This window comes from Pan troglodytes, chromosome 13 (assembly GCF_028858775.2).
Source record: "Pan troglodytes isolate AG18354 chromosome 13, NHGRI_mPanTro3-v2.0_pri, whole genome shotgun sequence".
In the NCBI taxonomy this organism is placed as follows: domain Eukaryota; kingdom Metazoa; phylum Chordata; class Mammalia; order Primates; family Hominidae; genus Pan; species Pan troglodytes.
Genome location: NC_072411.2, coordinates 133,045,988 through 133,064,989, shown reverse-complemented (window position 1 = coordinate 133,064,989; position 19,002 = coordinate 133,045,988). Strand labels below are relative to the sequence as shown.

The 19,002-nt window shown below is 42.4% G+C and overlaps 1 protein-coding gene across 4 annotated transcripts in view; it reads right to left on the bottom strand.

Annotated features, from left to right (window-relative positions):
- CAB39 (calcium binding protein 39) overlaps positions 1-19,002 on the bottom strand; it is a 108,603-nt gene that overhangs the window by 4,663 nt on the left and 84,938 nt on the right. For all 4 annotated transcript variants that reach the window (XM_016950678.4, XM_054680174.2, XM_054680175.2 and 1 more), the window contains 3 exons: positions 17,484-17,652; positions 6,093-6,152; positions 2,302-2,367 (listed from right to left, as the gene is read on the bottom strand). In XM_016950678.4, the coding sequence (XP_016806167.1) occupies positions 2,302-2,367; positions 6,093-6,152; positions 17,484-17,652 (295 nt within the window). The remainder of the gene's footprint in view (positions 1-2,301; positions 2,368-6,092; positions 6,153-17,483; positions 17,653-19,002) is intronic.

Here is a 19,002-nt window from a genome sequence, read left to right as displayed (position 1 = left end):
ACGGTGACAAGCAACCAGTATCTTACAAAGACTGAAAAGTTAGTATTATGTGATTTACAGCTTTCGTGTTCTTTTTCTATCACAGAAACCAAAGAAAATCTGAAGGAAGATGACTTCAAATATGTAATTCCTTTTTTATTTTTTGAAATAGTCTCACTCTGTCACAAAGGCTGGAGTGCAGTGGCACAATCTTGGCTCATTGCAACCTCCACCTCCCGAGCTCAAGTGATTCTCGTGCCTCAGCCTCCCAAGTAGCTGGGACTACAGGCTTGTGCCACCACACCTGGCTAATTAATTTTGGGGGCTAGAGACAGGGTTTCACCATGTTGGCCAGGCTGGTCTCGAACTCCTGACCTCCATCCATCCACCCACCTTGGCCTCCCAAAGTGCTGGGATTACAGGTGTGAGCCACCGTACTCAGCCCAAACATGTAATCCTTTACTAAAAAACTTGGAGTCTTGCATAGGGAATATAAATTTGCTGGCGACATAAATATGGGAATAAATAAATGCCAGTGTGGCTACAAAAAAGAGAGTACAAATTAAAATCCATCTTTAAAGTACGGCTGGTGCTGAAGCCGCTCCATGTGTTCATGGGGCACTCACAGGCCCACCGCTAACATAAACTGCAGGAGCCAGCAACTTGCTTTATATCCATTCCTAAGGGCTTGGAAATGGTGGTCTCAGCCTTTCTTTTCATGTTGGTAATTCTGAATGGCAGAAGGGTCTTGAAGGCCTTTCTCCTTATCCAAACAGCCCAAGAATCCAACATTTGGTCAAAGTTTATGGATTTGCCAATAACCTCCACCCTGCACCCCCGGCCCCCGCTTCCTCCCACAATGGCCCTAGAAGCTACTAACCTAGGCTATCCTGTCTGGCCTTTGTGGCCTTAGAAGATACTGACTCCTTAGAAGAGCTGTGTGCATCTGTATAACTGCTGGCAAGAGTAGTATACCTCAGCCCTTTGAGGATCACAGAGCAGGAGAGGCCCCAGGAACCTCCACTCTCTCACACACTGATGTCCAGGGAGGAGAAACTCCTCCCACAGCTGCCAGGAAGTTCTGTCCAACCCCCCAAAGATGAAAGGACAGCAAATGATCCTCTAGCCAGGGAAGGTGGGGCCCAAGCAACAGCAATGAATGGAAAGCAAGGGGCCTGGCTGGACTGTGCCTGTTCCCCAGCTGCGGCTGTCACGGATGCCCTGCTGCAGGAATTACAGCCTTACACGGAAAAAAGGCATATGCTGTTCTGAAAGAAAGTGCTGATTGAAAATGTGGACGGTGGAGTGTTCCTATCAAAGGACACAAAGTATTCCAGATGCTCCTAGTGTCCTTTAGTCTTTTCCACAGAAAGATAAGGTCTTCAAGGGAGATTTCCCCACGGTAGGAAGGGGATGAGTGGATGGCATCTTGGTCATTATCGGTCCAGACACCCATGAGGGGAAGAACTCTGGGCAGAGTCAAATTTTAAATGGACCTGACAAAAAACTGAATGGAATTATGATTTTCCCCTCAAATCCTTTGTGATTTCATCTATATTTCCTGTTGGGACTGCTTACTGACAGAGTGGAGGGTATGCACTTCTTAACTGCTATAAGAACTTTCTACAGCAGGGGTCAGCAAACTATCAAGGGCCAAACAGTAAATATTTTAGACTTTGCAGAACATAGGGTCTCTGAGGCATCTACTTAATTCTGCTGCTGGAGCTCAAAACAGCCACAGACAAGATGTAAATAAATGAGCACGTCTTTATTCCAGTAAAACTTTACTTACAAACACAGGCAGCTGGCTGGATTTGGCCCATGGGTTGTAGTTTGCCAACCCTTGTTCTACAGTTTAAATCTTAAATTTAACATTCTAACTTGCGAAGGATATCCTGCTTTGATACAAAGCAGCCAAGCCTGTCTATGGTCCACAGCCTCACACGCACATCGCCTCCCTCCACCCTCACACACCTGCCTGTGCCACCCAGGCCACAGCCCAGGAGCACGGCACCTGGAGTGCCTTCATCTAGCTGATATGACTATGGCTCAAAATCGCAAAGAATGCACTGCTAGGAGATGAAGTCTTCTTCAAACTCCCGTTCATTCCCTTTCTGTGTCTCCACCTTACTAGGAAGCAGGAAAGTGCTCCACATGGATCACTGTCCAACTCCATTCCTTTCCGCAAAAATCTTGACCCTCGGCAAAGGTATTTATTTCCCCCAAAGGTCTATGACCCATCCTGCACATCTCCCTTTCCCCAAATCCACATTTCAAACACAAGGTACAGAGAAATAAGCTATACAAAATGGTCTGTCATACCTTCAGTGACTGTCTTTTTGTCACATAATTTTCTGAATGAAGTAACTTCTCATATTCACTGAAAAACTAAAAGATAAGAGAACATAAATCAGGGTTATTGCAAAAAAAAAAAAAAAAAAAAAAAAGACTGGTAGGTAACATTGTAAATTAGCTTAAGGACACACTTCTCACACCATGAAGGCCAACAGCTGCCCTGGCTCCCCTGCCACTCTCTTTCATGTCTTCCTCTGACATGTTTGCTCTGAGACTCTCAGGTGATCCCACCAATCCCTTCCATGAAGAGGGCTCCTGGGACTGAGCCCCTTCCCAGTTCCAGCCAGGCCTGCAGACAGAGCTTAAATCCAGGCCTCTCTGTCACCCCAAGCTCCCTATGCACAAAACCTAACTCCCTTACCCCCCACACTTTTGCTTGTTGAGTCTGCTCTCATATCTTGATGTTAGATTGAAAAACTCGTATTTTATATAAACAAGAATTCAATTTGTTCAAAGCACAACCACAAAGAGAAAAGTTATCTGCTCTTTCAATGTATCAGGCAAAGAGAAAAAGTAATTTGGAATAGAAATTAAGAGAGGAGAAATTCAGCATTGTGTTAACCAGGCCGACAACGAAGGTGGGGCTTAGTCTCAGACCTGGCGGATGGGAGGGATTTCACTCAGAAATGGAGGGGAGAAAAGAGAATCTGGGCAGATAAAAAAGGAAGGACATAGTATGAATGAAGCCCCGGGGAGAACAAAATGCCACAAATTTAAGAACTGACAGGTCCACTAGACCTTCAAAACAGCGGTCACTGACAAGAGTGGCACTGCTGGATGGTGAAGGCTAGAAGCCCATTAAAGCAGAGAGTTACAAAACCGAAATGACAGGCACTTGGGGGCCAAGGCTATCCTTCAAAAACCTAGTAGACAAGGCCAGTTAGCCTTAAGATTTTATTTTTTGTCTGTCTGTTTAAACCACAGATAGGTTTAAAACATTCTGAAAGTCTGCAGCACTAGTATGACTGTTGGATCTTGGTGCTTTCCTGAGACTTTCCTTTGGTCATCGCGAGTGCCAGGGGATGGATGCCTGCTTTGTCATCTGTCCATGAGAGAACTACTGGTGTCCATGCTTTATGATGGGTCCTCATTAGCCATTCATCTGTGGTCTAGAGCAGGGGATGGCAAACTATGGCCTGCTGCCTGTCTGTGAAAAGTTTTTCTGGAACACATCCCATGCTCGTTTGTTTACTGAACATGAATTCACTGAAAAGTTTATGTATTATTTACAGCTGCTTTCATAGAACAACAGACAGGAGAGTCAACAGAGACCACATGGCTTACAAAGCCTCAAAAATTTGCTTTCTGGCCTTCTTGGTTTAGAGCTAACACAGAATTATACATTATTTCTTTTGCCTGCCTCTTGGCAGAGGTGAGCTGGCCATCTATTTGGTAAGTATTTGAGTTAGATTTCTCTCTTTTCAGAAAAAGCTGTTAAGTCTACCTTCTCAAATTATCATCAAACTGATGATCAAAACAACTGGACCTGCTTTTAATCAGTAACAAAATATATACATCTCAGGTTCTTATATATACAGAAAATGCAAGTTAAGATTTTCTGCTGCATCTTTGGATAAGCTTGGTTGCAAGAAACTTTTCATGGAGAACTGCCTGAAAAGTATTTATGTGGCCCCTGTTTCCTTCAGGTTATGTTACGATTTTTTCTCCTCTGTATTAGGACAGACAAAGAGTAAGTAACAAACCTAGATACCTGTCCTCCCACCCACTTCTGGGTTCCTCAAAGACTTGCTTTCAGGGAACTGCATCGGAGTTGAGCATTTTATTTACTGCAATGCCACGGCAATGACTGTCCACTACATGATACTGTAACTTGACTCTCCTTTAAGAATGCCAAGGAGAGAAACCGGTTTCAGGTCCCAGTGCTAGGAAAGGCTACGTTTCTTTTGAGCAGCCAGCATGAATTTTACTCTACAAATACTGTCATCTTTTAATTGCTTTTCTTTCTTTCTATGCTTTGGTTATTAGAAAGCTCAGAGCCAAACTGGACCAGAATTTAGAGCATGTATTTTGGTGTAATAACCTCACCTGTGGCTTTAAATTACCCACATCCCCCACTGCTTCTCCCTCTATAAGATCTGACTGCTTTCTATAGATTTGTTGCCTCACCTATGTTCTTCTAAAATCCTGTTAACTGATGTCATCTATTAACAACATGTAGGAAACTATTTTACTGCAAGATTAAATAGATTTCACTGTAGCAAATGTCTTGGAAATCAGCTAGTCTGTGTCTTTGGTAGGCCTTAAATTACTAGTATGTTGAAAAATCTTTGTGGTGATGATAAATGAACTAACGTTTATTAAATGCTTCCTGTGTTCCAGGCACTGTGCCATGCACGTCACATACACGTTCTTATCTAATCCTCATGATGATCCCAGTAGACAGGTACTATATGAAGAGCCTTCTTCAGGGTGGAAGATCCTGAAGGCACAGAGGGTGCATGAAGGCAGTTGCTGAAGTCCTACCAGCCCATGGTAGGGCTGAGACTTGCAGCCAGAATCCAGGCAGTCCAAGGCTCAAGTCCATGCTTCTATCTACTGTAAAAAGGCCCTGATGATGACAGAACTGCCATTTTAAAGCAATGAACATACAAGAAACGCACCCATATCCAAATACACATGAGCTGAAATAAAAATAAAGGACCAGCAATTTTTAAGCCATTTATGAGGCTACTTATGAAGGACTTGTGTGCTCAGTGTTGTGTTATGTTCTTACTGGGAGTGGAGGGCAGGGGGAAAAGACAGGGAAAAAAAAAAAACACAAAAGAACAAGAAAGCATAGATTTTTGCCTCTAAGAATCTCAGAATGTATTTGAACAGCAAAGTGAATAATGAAGTATTAATAATACTCAGGATTTCAAAAATTTAAATAAGTAGTGGAAAAATTAAAATCTAAACCAAATCTTGCAGGATAGACAGGAATTTTAAGTGGATTGTCATTCTTCTAACCTCTTTACGGGTACCTATCAGAATCTTCGACGATGTATAGTTAAACCAGTACATCACAACAGTGCTTGTGGGTATTATGGAAGATCCTCCTGAGGCTGGCAGAACTGGCAGTGGTGGAAGAGATCATTTCACATGGCAGCCCTAGAGGCAGTTGTGCGGGTCTAGGGAAATCAAGCTATCAAGTACTCTGGAAATCATTGACAAATCTCTGGGGGACACTATTACCAGGAACATCTGACATTGACTCAGTGCTGGAAGGGACCTTACCGACAAGCTAGTCCAATGTCCTCATTTTACAATAAGGACGGACTTCTAAGTCCCCAAGCGGTTAACTGCCTTGGCCATGGCCACAAAGGAGTGAGCAGTAGAGCAGGAGCAGAGCCGGGCTCCCGTCCCCTCTGGCCAGTGCTGCTCTCATCCTATCAGCTGCTGCCTCCCTTTCTCTCTATTTGTATGCAGCAGAAATGTGGGGCAACTGATGGAAAAGGAAGGAAAAGTTAAAAAGTCAGATAATTTTCCTACTATCTTTACTATCATTTTAGCAGCAAAATGCTCTATTTTCCTCTTTTAAAGCAATAAAAGCTTCAAAGGGCAGTATGTCAATCAAAAAGATCTACTTCTGACCAAGTAATATTCTATAAGTTGTTTAAGTAGAGAAATAACTACGGCACCATTTATAAACATTACATATGCAAAACAAATATTCTAGTACAAAAACCTAATGTAAGTCTTTCATTTCTGGTAACAAAAGTTACAATTTATTATTTAAAAATAGTATTTCATATACTTACTCTATCATAATGCTGTTCCAAAAATTCTGCACTGAGCAATTTATGTCTTGTAAGTAAATCCTACAAAAAGAAAAAAAAATTGTTAACAGTTGTTCTCCAAGTTTTCAAAAAAGCGAATCCTAAATTCCACACCATTTTACCTAATAAAAACTGTTGTTAAAAATCACCATACTTAACATTTTAGCATGAATTGTATTAAAAACACTGATTCTATAAGAGCAAAATAAAATCATTAATTATTTGGAACTGCAATTTTAATGATTATGATGAGTCATGGATCTACAGCTCTTAGAAAAAATGATAAAGGCAATGGAAATATAAACTAAAGAAAAAGAATAAGGAATTGTAGTGAAATTAAAGTTAACACTCCCCAAGTGGGCTGGTTATTTAAAAACAAAAACACAAAAACAAAGCTAACAGTAGTGGTAAACTGTCAATTCCACGCCCACTTAGCGCTCCTGGTGGAGAAAGAGGAAATTTCTTTTATTAGAAAAAGGATTAGAGGCTCTATTTTCTTCCTCCTAAGTTCAATCACATTCAGGTTCATAGCTAACGCAAATTTTTTAGAGGTAGAGTGTGTTTTAGGTAAGCAGAATGTTGGTACGATAACGTAGAATTAACAATGACTATGAACCTCCAGTCTGATTTTGTATTACCATGAAACAGAACCCTATGCCTCACCCTATAGCTTTCCCAAGGATCATTCATTCAGAAATATTTACTAAGTGCCAGGTAAAACTCTAGGTGCTAGGGCTTCAAAGACAAAAAGATATGATCCCTGGCTTCAAGGACCTAGAAGTTAGCAAAGGACTAGCCTTGGTCTCACTGGGTGGGAAAGAGAATGAGAACAAGTGACAGCAGGAAGGCCTGGCCAGTAGCTGGTAAACTAATGGATTGAGGTCCTTCGTACCACTGCTAAAGAAGATAGTGCCAATCATCGCCTTTCTCCCAACCACCTTTCCTAGTTTTCGTTCCTGTTTACGTTTGAAGGTTGCCCAGGTTACAAAGAACTAGTGTTTCTTGAAGTATGCTGAAATGAAACACTGGTTCTGAGAAACACTTTAAGAAATGTCCCATGGTCAAGCAAACGAGGGAAGTGCCACAGCTCACTCCAGATGTCAGGTCCTAGACTGCACAGGGAGCTCTTTTGTCACCTACTTTCTGTGAAAGCCCTTCCCGAAAGGGCCTCTGTACAGGCTTTCCCCACTGCGTGGTTACCTACTGTTCGTCTTTCGGACCTCAACTCCTCCTGATTGGTCACCAGCACAAAAGCACTGGACATAGCTGTGACTCTACACTGGTTTGTGCGATTATTTGATTCAAGTCTCTCTTATGCTACACTGTAAGTTCCATAAATACCAGGATCGTGTCTGTTTTCATTAACCTTTGAATCCCCAGCACCTATGCAGTGCCCAGTGCATAGTAAGCGCTTAATATTTAATAAATCAATGAATGAACCAATAAAATCAGGGAACATGTCTGGAAAAACATCACATTCAGCAATCTTCAAAGTATGCTTTTGAGAAGGTTTCTAACCCCACCCCAAAGATTTACAGTTGTTCAAACTGCTGGATAGGGTATGTGTTATATTTCCTGATTATAACAGGGATGGCCAGGAAGGACCTACCCAATTTTTCCCAAATCCTCCTTGAGGATTCAACAGGCCATATTAAAAACCTGAAGTTTATTCTGAGTACACTCAAGAGTTTGGCAAGAAGTGCTACAACGTTTCCCCTTCAGGGGAAGGAGAAGAAGAAAGTGGTAAGAGAATTTCCATTATCTTCGTACCGTGGTCCATGGGGTCACAGATTAAGAGAGAGGAACATGAGGACCTGAAGTGGAATGTATCAAGTATGGACAGCACCATTTAACATGCTATTGTGGTGTGTTTATGGCTGATGTCCTGCTATGGAGGTGCCACAGGGCAAGGTTTGTCTGTAGGGTTCACTGCTGAATCCCCCACCCCTAAAGAATAGTGCCTGGCCGAGGTGGGTGGATCACCTGAGGTCAGGAGTTCGAGACCAGTCTAACATGGTGAAACCCTGTCTCTACTAAATACAAAAACCTAGCTGGGTGTGGTGATGCATGCCTGTAATCCCAGCTACTCAGGAGGCTGAGGCAGGAGAATCGCTTGAACCCAGGAGGTGGAAGTTGCACTGAGCCGAAATCCCACCACTGCACTCCAGCCTGGGCAACGATAGTGAAACTTCATCTCAAAAATAAAAAAAATTTAAAAAAAAGAAAAGAAAAGAAAAGAAAAGAAAAAAAGTGCCTGGCACAGAGCAGGCACTGACAATCTTGGTGAATAACAAATGAATATGTTAACTTAGGAATTCAAGTGTCAGGATCCCTGTCAGACAGTGTTGCTTCTAACTTTTTGCGACTAAATCATTCTGGAGGCCAGTGTGAGGAAGTACAGCAGAAGGAACCTGCTGCTCACTGTTCTGTCATAACCTCACGAAGAGAGTGCCAAGCAGGAGGGTCCTGAGAGACACTGGCTCTCAACTGGGGTTGGATTCTTAGGAACAGGCAGGAAGAAAGTATCTACTCTATAAAGCAAAGGCCCTCTAGGTGTTAACATGTTGCACAACAGATTTTTACTGAAGGTTTGAGAGAAGCGAGTATTCACTCTGTAAGGTATCTCAAAAGCAGCCAGAGGCTCACAGATGGGCCACACAAAGGGGGACCTCTAACATCTTCCCATGTAGGGGAGATTCTATGTGTTACCATCTGGAAACTCAGGAAACTGCTGCCAACCAGAAATCAAATCTCAATGGCTTTGGGGTAAGAGCGATTGAAAGGGGCACTCAGAGTTTGCCCAAGGAGCAGGTGGACCCAGTACATAACAGGATGAAAACCCTTTGTTAAAAAGGGTCATTCAAAGGCCTGGGGTGGGCGGCTGGGGGGGTAAAACACTAGTAGGAAAAGAGCAACTGTTAAGAGCCAGCTCAGAGAAAAAGGTGAATACTAAGCTGGGAAAAGGAGGAGATGAGGACAATCAGCAGAGCCTCTATCTACTGAGAGATGAGAAGGAACCTTAGCCTAGTGACTGCAGCCAAAAACTTCGGACAGCTCAAACTGGGGTGAGTGTGGGTGGGAGGGGGGTGTGTGTAGACCAACAGAATAGAACATAATGGGCAAAGGGCATGCAGACCTGCAAAGTTTAGGGTGCATGTGACCCCAGACCAGCAGAGTTGCTAGGTCAGTCAGCAGAGGGGAGAATAAAAGGATTCCTCATCTTCCATCTATCTGAATTCCAGTCTATGCCAGGCCCTCATATAATGGAAGAAAGACTAGGGATCATTTCCCAAGTCCAGCAGACTAAGCAGCCAACTTTTAGGGTAGGCTGAATTTAAAAGCTTCCTAAAAGCTTGAGTTTGGGCTGAAACATCATGTGACTAAGACAGCCCTGGGATCCCTGAAGAAATCCTGCTAACCCAGGGGGCTTATTTTCACATTCATCTTGGCAAACCAGTTGGCCCCATTTCCTACTTGATGTTTGATTATGTCTAAGGACAAGAAACTCAATTTTTCCAGTTGTGTGGTTCACCTCTGGAGTTCTTACAGTGAGAAAGTTCTCCCTGTGCTAGGGTCAGACCTATCCCCAAATACTATCCCAGGAACCATCAGAGCTGACAGATCCATGTTTTGTCCATTTTCTATGGGACCCCACTTCAAATACAAGTAGTGCTCTCATGGCAGGTCCCTACCGAGGCTTCTCTTCTCCAGGCTAAATACGTCCAGTTCCTTTAACCACTCCTCGAATGACAGGGTTCTGAGTCCCCCTCACCATCTACTGTCTTCTGAAAGTCATCTATTTGTCTATGTGCCTCTTAAAGTGTAGCACCTGGAATGGAACACATTTATGTGTTGTTACCTGATAAGCTCATAGTGGAGTGAGACTATCAGCTCCTTAGGTTACATACTACGTGGTCACATGGAGCTCTGGGGAACACATTATCATACTGCTTAATTGTATTGGGGGTATTCAAAATTGTTTACTCAAAGTGGGCTCTGGTAGCCTGCCTGCCTGGGTCCACAGTCTGACTTCCCCATTTATTGTCTGATTTCAATCAAAATCTCTAGGCTTCACTTTCTTCATCTGTAAAGTCAGTAATAACAACACTGCCTTCCTAGGGTTGAGTATGATATGAAATTATCTACATTCTAGTAATTATTATACTTAGTATCTCATTTTGTATTTATTATTATTGTGTTATTCCTCCATCCCATATTTTATACAGTTGGGTCCTCAAGTGGAAGACCTCAGTTATCTGTATTTAACTTCATCCTGCTATATTCTGGTCTCTCTGACCTTTCTAAGTTTTAGGATCCTCTGTTATCTGCTGTCCTTCCCTTCATGGCTAACATCTACACATTCGATAAGTATGCCTTGTCACCTTTTATTTCAGTCACTAATAAAAACGTTCAGCTGGGTGGGGAAAGCCCCGTGGAAATTCGCTAGAAGTTTCTCTGCAGGGTGACGGCAATTTACGTGCCAATAGCATATGGATATAACATACAACTGGTTGTGAATTACTATACTGAAACTCCATCTAGCTCAGTTTTACTGTTTCCATGAAAACAGATTTGTAGAATTATACAACATCTAGCATATCCTTGTTGTGATGAAGGAGTAATTCTAACAGCTAATGTTTACTTCATAGACACTGTGTGAAGGCACAACTGATATGGTCATGTTATTACCTGAATCTGAACAGATGAAGAGACTGGAGGTTAGATCAGCAGCAGAGCTGGTGTGAACCTAGGCAGCCATGCCCTTTTACTCCCCCAATCCACCAGTACCTATGAGATCAATATGACTGAACTTCCTCTTAGTGAATCCATGATGGCTGTGGGTACAGTTTCCAAACTGCTCAGAAGCCATTTTTTTTTGTATTTTTTTTTAAATTATACTTTAAGTTCTAGGGTACATGTACACAACCTGCAGGTTTGTTACATATGTATACATGTGCCATGTTGGTTTACTGCACCCATTAACCCATCATTTACATTAGGTATTTCTCTTAATGCTATCCCTCCCCCACCCCACCACCCCATGACAGGCCCCGGTGTTTGATGTTCCCCGCCCTGTGTCCAAGGGTTCTCATTGTTCAATTCGCACCTATGAGTGAGAACATGCGGTGTTTGGTTTTCTGTCCTTGCAACAGTTTGCTCAGAATGGTTTCAAGCTTCATCCATGTCGCTACAAAGGACACGAATGCATCCTTTTTTAAGGCTGCATAGTATTCCATGGTGTATATGTGCCACATTTTCTCAATCCAGTCTGTCACTGATGGACATTTGGGTTGGTTCCAAGTCTTTGCTATTGTGAATAGTGCAACAATAAATATACGTGTGCATGTGTCTTCATAGTAGTATGATTTGTAATCCTTTGGGGATATACCCAGTAATGGGATCACTGGGTCAAATGGTATTTCTATTTCTAGAGCCTTCAGGAATCGCCACACTGTCTTCCACAATGGTTGAACTAGTTTACACACCCACCAACAGTGTAAAAGTGTCCCTATTTCTCCACATCCTCTCCAGCACCTGTTGTTTCCTGACTTTTTAATGATCGCCATTCTAACTGGTGTGAGATGGTATCTCATTGTGGTTTTGATTTGCAGTTCTCTGATGACCAGAGATGATGAGCATTTTTTCATGTGTCTGTTGGCTGCATAAATGTCTTCTTTTGAAAAGTGTCTGTTCATATCATTTGCCCACTTTTTGATGGGGTTGTTTGATTTTTTTCTTGTAAATTTGTTTAAGTTCTTTGTAGATTCTGGATATTAGCCCTTTGTCAGATGGGTAGATTGCAAACATTTTCTCCCATTCTGTAGGTTGCCTGTTCACTCTGATGGTAGTTTCTTTTGCTGTGCAGAAGCTCTTTATTTAGATCCCATTTATCTATTTTGGCTTTTGTTGCCATTGCTTTTGGTATTTTAGTCATGAAGTCCTTGCCCATGCCTATGTCCTGAATGGTAGTGCCTAGGTTGTCTTCTAGGGTTTTTATGGTTTTAGGTCTAACATTTAAGTCTTTAATCCATCTTGAATTAACTTGTGTATAAGGTGTAAGGAAGGTGTCCAGTTTCAGCTTTCTACATATGGCTAGCCAGTTTTCCCAGCACCATTTATTAAATAGGGAATCCTTTCCCCCATTTGTTTTTGTCAGGTTTGTCAAAGATCAGATGGTTGTAGGTGTGCGGTGTTATTTCCGAGGCCTCTGTTCTGTTCCATTGGTCTATATCTCTGTTTTGGTACCAGTGCCATGCTGTTTTGGTTACTGTAGCCTTGTAGTAGAGTTTGAAGTCAGGTAGTGTGATGCCTCCAGCTTTGTTCTTTGTGCTTAGGATTGTCTTGGCAATGCGGGCTCTTTTTTGGTTCCATATGAACTTTAAAGTAGATTTTTCCAATTCTGTGAAGAAAGTCAGTGGTAGCTTGATGGGAATGGCATTGAATCTATAAATTACCTTGGGCAGTATGGCCATTTTCATGATATTGATTCTTCCTATCCATGAGCATGGAATGTTCTTCCGTTTGTGTCCTCTTTTATTTCGTTGAGCAGTGGTTTGTAGTTCTCCTTGAAGAGGTCCTTCACATCCCTTGCAAGTTGCATTCCTAGGTATTTTATTCTCTTTGTAGCAATTGTGAATGGGAATTCACTCATGATTTGGCTCTCTGTTATTGGTATATAAGAATACTTGTGATTTTTGCACCTTGATTTTGTATCCTGAGACTCTGCTGAAGTTGCTTATCAGCTTAAGGAGATTTTGGGCTGAGATGATGGGGTTTTCTAAATATACAATCATGTCATCTGCAAACAGGGACAATTTAACTTCCTCTTTTCCTAATTGAATATCCTTTATTTCTTTCTCTTGCCTGATTGCCCTGGCCAGAACTTCCAACACTATGTTGAATAGGAGTGGTGAGAGAGGGCATCCCTGTCTTGTGCAACTTTTCAAAGGGAATGCTTCCGGTTTTTGCCCATTCAGTATGATATTGGCTGTGGGTTGGTCATAAATAGCTCTGATTATTTTGAGATACGTTCCATCAATACCTAGTTTATTGAGAGTTTTTAGCATGAAAGGCTGTTGAATTTTGTCAAAGGCCTTTTCTGCATCTATTGAGATAATCACATGGTTTTTGTCTTTGGTTCTGTTTATGTGACGGATTACGTTTATTGATTTTCATATGTTGAACCAGCCTTGCATCGAAGGGATGAAGCCCATTTGATCATGGTGGATACTCTTTTTGATGTGCTGCTGGATTCAGTTCGCCAGTATTTCATTGAGGATTTTCGCATCGATGTTCATCAGGGATATTGGTCTAAAGTTTTTTTTTGTTGTGTCTCTACCAGGCTTTGGTATCAGGATGATGCTGGCCTCATAAAATGAGTTAGGCAAGATTCCCTCTTTTTCTGTTGATTGGAATAGTTTCAGAAGGAATGGTACCAGCTTCTCCTTGTACCTCTGGCAGAATTTGGCTGTGAATCCGTCTGGTCCTGGAGTTTTTTTGGTTGACAGTCTATTAATGATTGCCTCAATTTCAGAGCCTGTTATTGGTCTATTCAGTGATTTAACTTCTTCCTGGTTTAGTCTTGGGAGGGTGTATGTGTCCAGGAATTTATCCATTTCTTCTAGATTTTCTAGTTTATTTGCATAGAGGTGTTTATGGTATTCTCTGATGGTAGTTTGTATTTCTGTGGGATCGGTGGCGGTCTCCCCTTTATCATTTTTTATTGCGTCTATTTGATTCTTCTCTCTTATTAGTCTTGCTAGCGGTCTATCAATTTTGTTGATCTTTTCAAAAAACCAGCTCCTGGATTCACTGATTTTTTGAAAAGTTTTCTGTGTCTCTATCTCCTTCAGTTCTGCTCTGATCTTAGTTATTTCTTGCCTTCTGCTAGCTTCTGGATGTGTTTGCTCTTGCTTCTCTAGTTCTTTTGTGATATTAGGGTGTCAATTTTAGATCTTTCCTGCTTTCTCTTGTGGGCATTTAGTGCTATAAATTTCCCTCTACACACTGCTTTAAATGTGTCCCAGAGATTGCGGTAGGTTGTGTCTTTGTTCTCATTGGTTTCAAAGAACGTATTTATTTCTGCCTTCATTTCGTTATTTACCCAGTAGTCATTCAGGAGCAGGTTGTTCAGTTTCCATGTAGTTGTGTGGTTTTGAGTGGCAGAAACCATCTCTTCAGACATACTTTCTAGAACCTTACACAGGCACAGTCTGGTGAGGCTACCTTCTTTTATTCTAGAACATTGGAAACATATTTTTGGCTTTCTAATGCCCCTCTCCATCTCCTTAATTCCTCAAAAAAGAAAAAAAAATTTACAAATATTTGGCCATCTGGTTTACTATCTGAGCATCCATTTATTCAAGCTATGAATTTTGGACATATTTAGAACATTTTTTTTTTTTAAACAGAGTCCCACTCCGTCGCCCAGGGTGGAGTGCAGTGGCGTGATCTCGGCTCACTGCAACCTCTGCCTCCCAGGTTCAAGGGATTCTTATGCCTCAGCCTCCTGAGTAGCTGAGACTATATGCACATGTCACCACAACTAATTTTTTGTATTTTCAGTAGAGACGGGGTTTCATCATGTTGGCCAGGCTGGTCTCAAACTCCTGACCTCAGGTGATCCACCCACCTCAGCCTCCCAAAGTGGTGGGATTACAGGCGTGAGCCACTATGCCTGGCCTAGAGCAGTTCTAATTTCCTTTAAAGACTCAGCACCTTTTCCAGGGCTATGGATGAGCCACGTGTTTGGAAATTTTTGTGTGTAGAGCACGTTTTCTGGGAGGGCGCTCTTGCCACATTCTCAAAGGAAAGCATGAACCATAGATCTATTCTTCTTTTCCATTATAAGAATATGCTCTGCAAACAGGAGACTAGCAGCAAGACAGGAGAGGAGCAGCAACGTGTCCCTCCTTGTCAGCGCCTCTGGTGTGCAGCTGTAAGGCTGTTCCTGCTGGTCTTCCTTTCTTCCCTGACTGGAGTTTCTTTCAGGGAGGAGTAGGAAGGTGACTTCCACCTGTCTGCTAGTTTAGCCACCCTGAGATTATGATGGGAGGTCTGTCCTCTCTTTCACGTGTTGTCTTGGCTGTAGACTCTGCTTAATTTTGTTTCTTGGAGAACCCTCTTTTGGGGGACCTCTCCTCTCAGCTCCTTCCTTTCCATGCAATAAGGAGCACCTGAGATGCACACTCCAGGCCAGCTCCCCAGGGCTCTCTCTTCCAGAGCTCACCCTTAGGACACTACCTTGTTTTATGAAGCTTCCTCTTTATCAAGTAGGGGTGACCTGCCTGGCTGCCCAGTCTCCCTCTCTGGCCACCATGACCTGATAGGGCTGCTTTACCCATAGCGATCCATCACTGACATTTTCTCCTTGGTGAGAATTATCAAAAGAAGTAACCCTAACTGAAATGAAATTATCAGCCAGGCCAGATGAGACTCACTGCAAATCCCATTTCCAGCACATAGTCAGTACATCTCTCTCACCTCTGAGCCACCTTTGCCATCTGTGCCAGAAGCATGTCAACCACATCCTGACGGGGTCAGGGGTCTTGCTGCATTCTCCCACACCACTGCTGCTCAATCCTCTTCCTTCACCCTCATGTGGCCAGAGTACTGCCACCCTCAGGCTCCTGGCTGTCCTTCCACACAGGGGAATCTCTCCTTGACACATGGTGCTGCTACACCGCCCTTCATGGCAGGTCTGCTACTTCTGAATGGGACATACCCTTCCACCGATGCATTATAAGCATGAGTCCTAGCCCACCAACTGTGGTGACACCTAAGACATCATATTGACCACTCTATGTTATAATCTCAAATTCATTTTGTTTTGCTTTGTACACCTACATATAAATATCTGGGGCCTCACCTGAGGCTTTCAACTCCCTCTTTAAGAGTTTTGGGAAATAAATTCCTGGGGAGCTCTCATACTATGACCTGATTCTCATTCAATAAATCCCTGGGGGCCTTATGACCTGATTCTCATTCAAGGTAAAACCCTAATGATCAGGTCCCCAGGTTTCATCCTATCTTTAGGGCATTCATTCACTCTGAGGTGGGACATATTTCACCCAGAGACCAAAGTGTGTGCTCATTATTTCAGGGGCTTTTCATAATCATGAAAATGGACCCTCACAAGAAAGGTGGCCACTTCTCACTGTGATAGTGTTCATGGTTTCTGAGCATGGTCGTCTGCATATCAGTATGCTAAATACTGGTGTGTATATATATATATTCTTTGGGGTGTGTGTGTGTGTGCGTGTATACATTTTTTTTTTTTTGAGATGGAGTTTCGCTTTTGTTGCCCAGGCTGGAGTGCAATGGTGTGATTCTCGGGTCACCACAACCTCCGTCTCCTGGGTTCAAGCGATTCTCCTGCCTCAGCCTCCCGAGTAGCTGTGATTACAGGCATGCGCCACTACGCCCGGCTGATTTTATATTTTTAGTAGAGACGGGGTTTCTCCATGTTGGTCAGGCTGGTCTCGAACTCCCGACCTCAGGTCATCCGCCCGCCTCAGCCTCCTAAAGTGCTGGGATTACAGGCACGAGCCACTGCGCCTGGCAAGTATTGGTTTATATTAAAACAGTTCTAAATATTTACTCATAAGGTTAGGCAATTTATATAAGGGAATGTAACCTACAAAGGCTTGCTCTCATTGTAAAAGACTCCTGCTTTATTCATAGATTGTAAACAGCATAGAACCTTGTAACTCAAAACAAGAATCTGCATGTTGTACAGTGCTGTCACATCATGTATGTATTTAATTTATACAAATATACACCAAGGGAGGAAAGGTAGATGGGGGAGCGGGGAAGATACATTATGATTTGAATAGTGTGGGTGATTCTGTCCACGCTCTACATTTAATCGACATGATCCAGTGTGAGCAGAGATGGGAGAGGTGAATCCACTGTTTCCTCAGGCCTGTCCACAATGTGAGTATCTCTGTCCTGAATGTGGTCCTAATATTTCATGAAGTGTATATTCCAAATTAACATAAACCTGAACAGAAGCCAACTACTTCATCTGGTGCTTAACCAAAGAAACTGCTACACAATGTTTCAACACAGGAGAAAACCTGGTTGTTACATATGCTGTACAGTATACCATACTTAATTATAATTTAACAGCAAAGTAGAATTTTGACCACACAGGACTTTTGTCTTTCAGATAGACTTTAGAATCTAACTTTTCCACCCTTTTAAAGCTGTGACTTTACTGCATATACCTCTATCACACAAACACATACAAAATGTATCTTTCTCTTCCTACTAGAGGGCAGCCACGTGTAGATTTAGGAGGGCAATGAAGGTTTAGAAAAACAGCACACCTCTGACTTTCAAGGATATTTAGAATTCTACAGTTTTTGTTACCTTGAATGTGGCAAATGCATCTGAAGCTATGTCAAATGTTGACATTTCGACATATCTGAAGAAATCATAAAACTGTTCCGACCACAAAATGATTTTTGCAAGTGGTTCATGTCTGATGCATTCTCTTAACATTATTCCACAATTTAGAGCTATTTCTGGAGATTCATACCTGCAAAAACAAAAAACCAAACAAAAAAACCAAACATGATTGCTTTTTCAAAACTCCAACACTGAACAGTTCAAACTTTCAGGGCAAAGAAAGTTTTCAGACATGTATCCTAACTAAATGACCATCGCAGATTACAGAAGGTATTTCTGTCGGAGCAGAGCATGTGCTCAGGTAAACTGACTCCAGAGTGCAAACACACACTGGTTGGTGATGACCGCCTTAAACCAAAGAAAAATAGCCATACGAGTGACTGTGTGACTAAAGGTTCATTATTTAAGCTGAAAGATTTCAAGAGAAGTATTTCGGGTCATACCACTCCATACAGGGGTTAGCTTTTACAGATGGTGCTCTTGACACTCAGAAAAACCAAAAGCTAAATCAAAAAACAGAAAACAAAATATTTCCCCAAATTCAGAATATCTAAATAGGTCTACAAATATATAGAATTTATACCTTGTTGTTTCAATTCAATACTCAAGATAGTACTTGGAGACTCTCAGCCACATGTAAACACTACCAAGCTGATAAGCCTCCTCCTGAGGACTTTACAAAGTGTCCCCATCAGAGAGCCCAGGGGCCAAGGAGCAGGCAGACCCCCCTCATCAGCTCTCTGCACACAGCCTTCCCTATGCTCATCTCCATGTCTCTGGCTTCTTCCTTCCCCGCCATTAGAGAGACACCTCTCAGCCAAGCAAGAGGCATTTCCCCTTCAGATGTGCACAAGCCCTCTGACTGGACTCTTCCGCCCCCTCAAACACATCGCTCTCTTCTACTTCCTCTCAAGCTGCATGCACTGGCTTTCTTTCCACCTCACATTCTCCTCTAGTCATATTCCATTTCCCAACACACTAGTGAAATAACGGGCCAGCAAAGATTCCCTCTTGGCTAAATAGAGTCTTCTACTCAAGTGTCCTGACAGTGCTGTAAAAAACCAAAATAAAACCTTTCATGTTCTCCTTTCTATCTCTCTGACTGTTCCCATTTCTTGCCTGGCTGAGGTCTTCACCTGTTGCCTACAGCCTGCTAATGAAAGCCCATACAATCTCATGGCTCCCACCATGACTACTAACCCCACCTCCATGTCTACTCCTGAATTAGTTAGGCATTTTCTGTTGCCTCTGGACAACTTCCGTTAAAGGGCTACCATAAACTCAACGTGTCTCAAATCAAATCTCATCCCCCTCCATAAAATCACCCCCACCCCCCTGCTTCCTCATTTCTATAATTTGGCATCATTATTTTGTTTCAGTTACCCAGTTCTAAACCAGGTCTAACAGAAATTTCCATGTTCTGTATCTGTGCTGTTCATTATGGTGAGATTGGCCACATGTAGCTACTGAGCACCTGAAA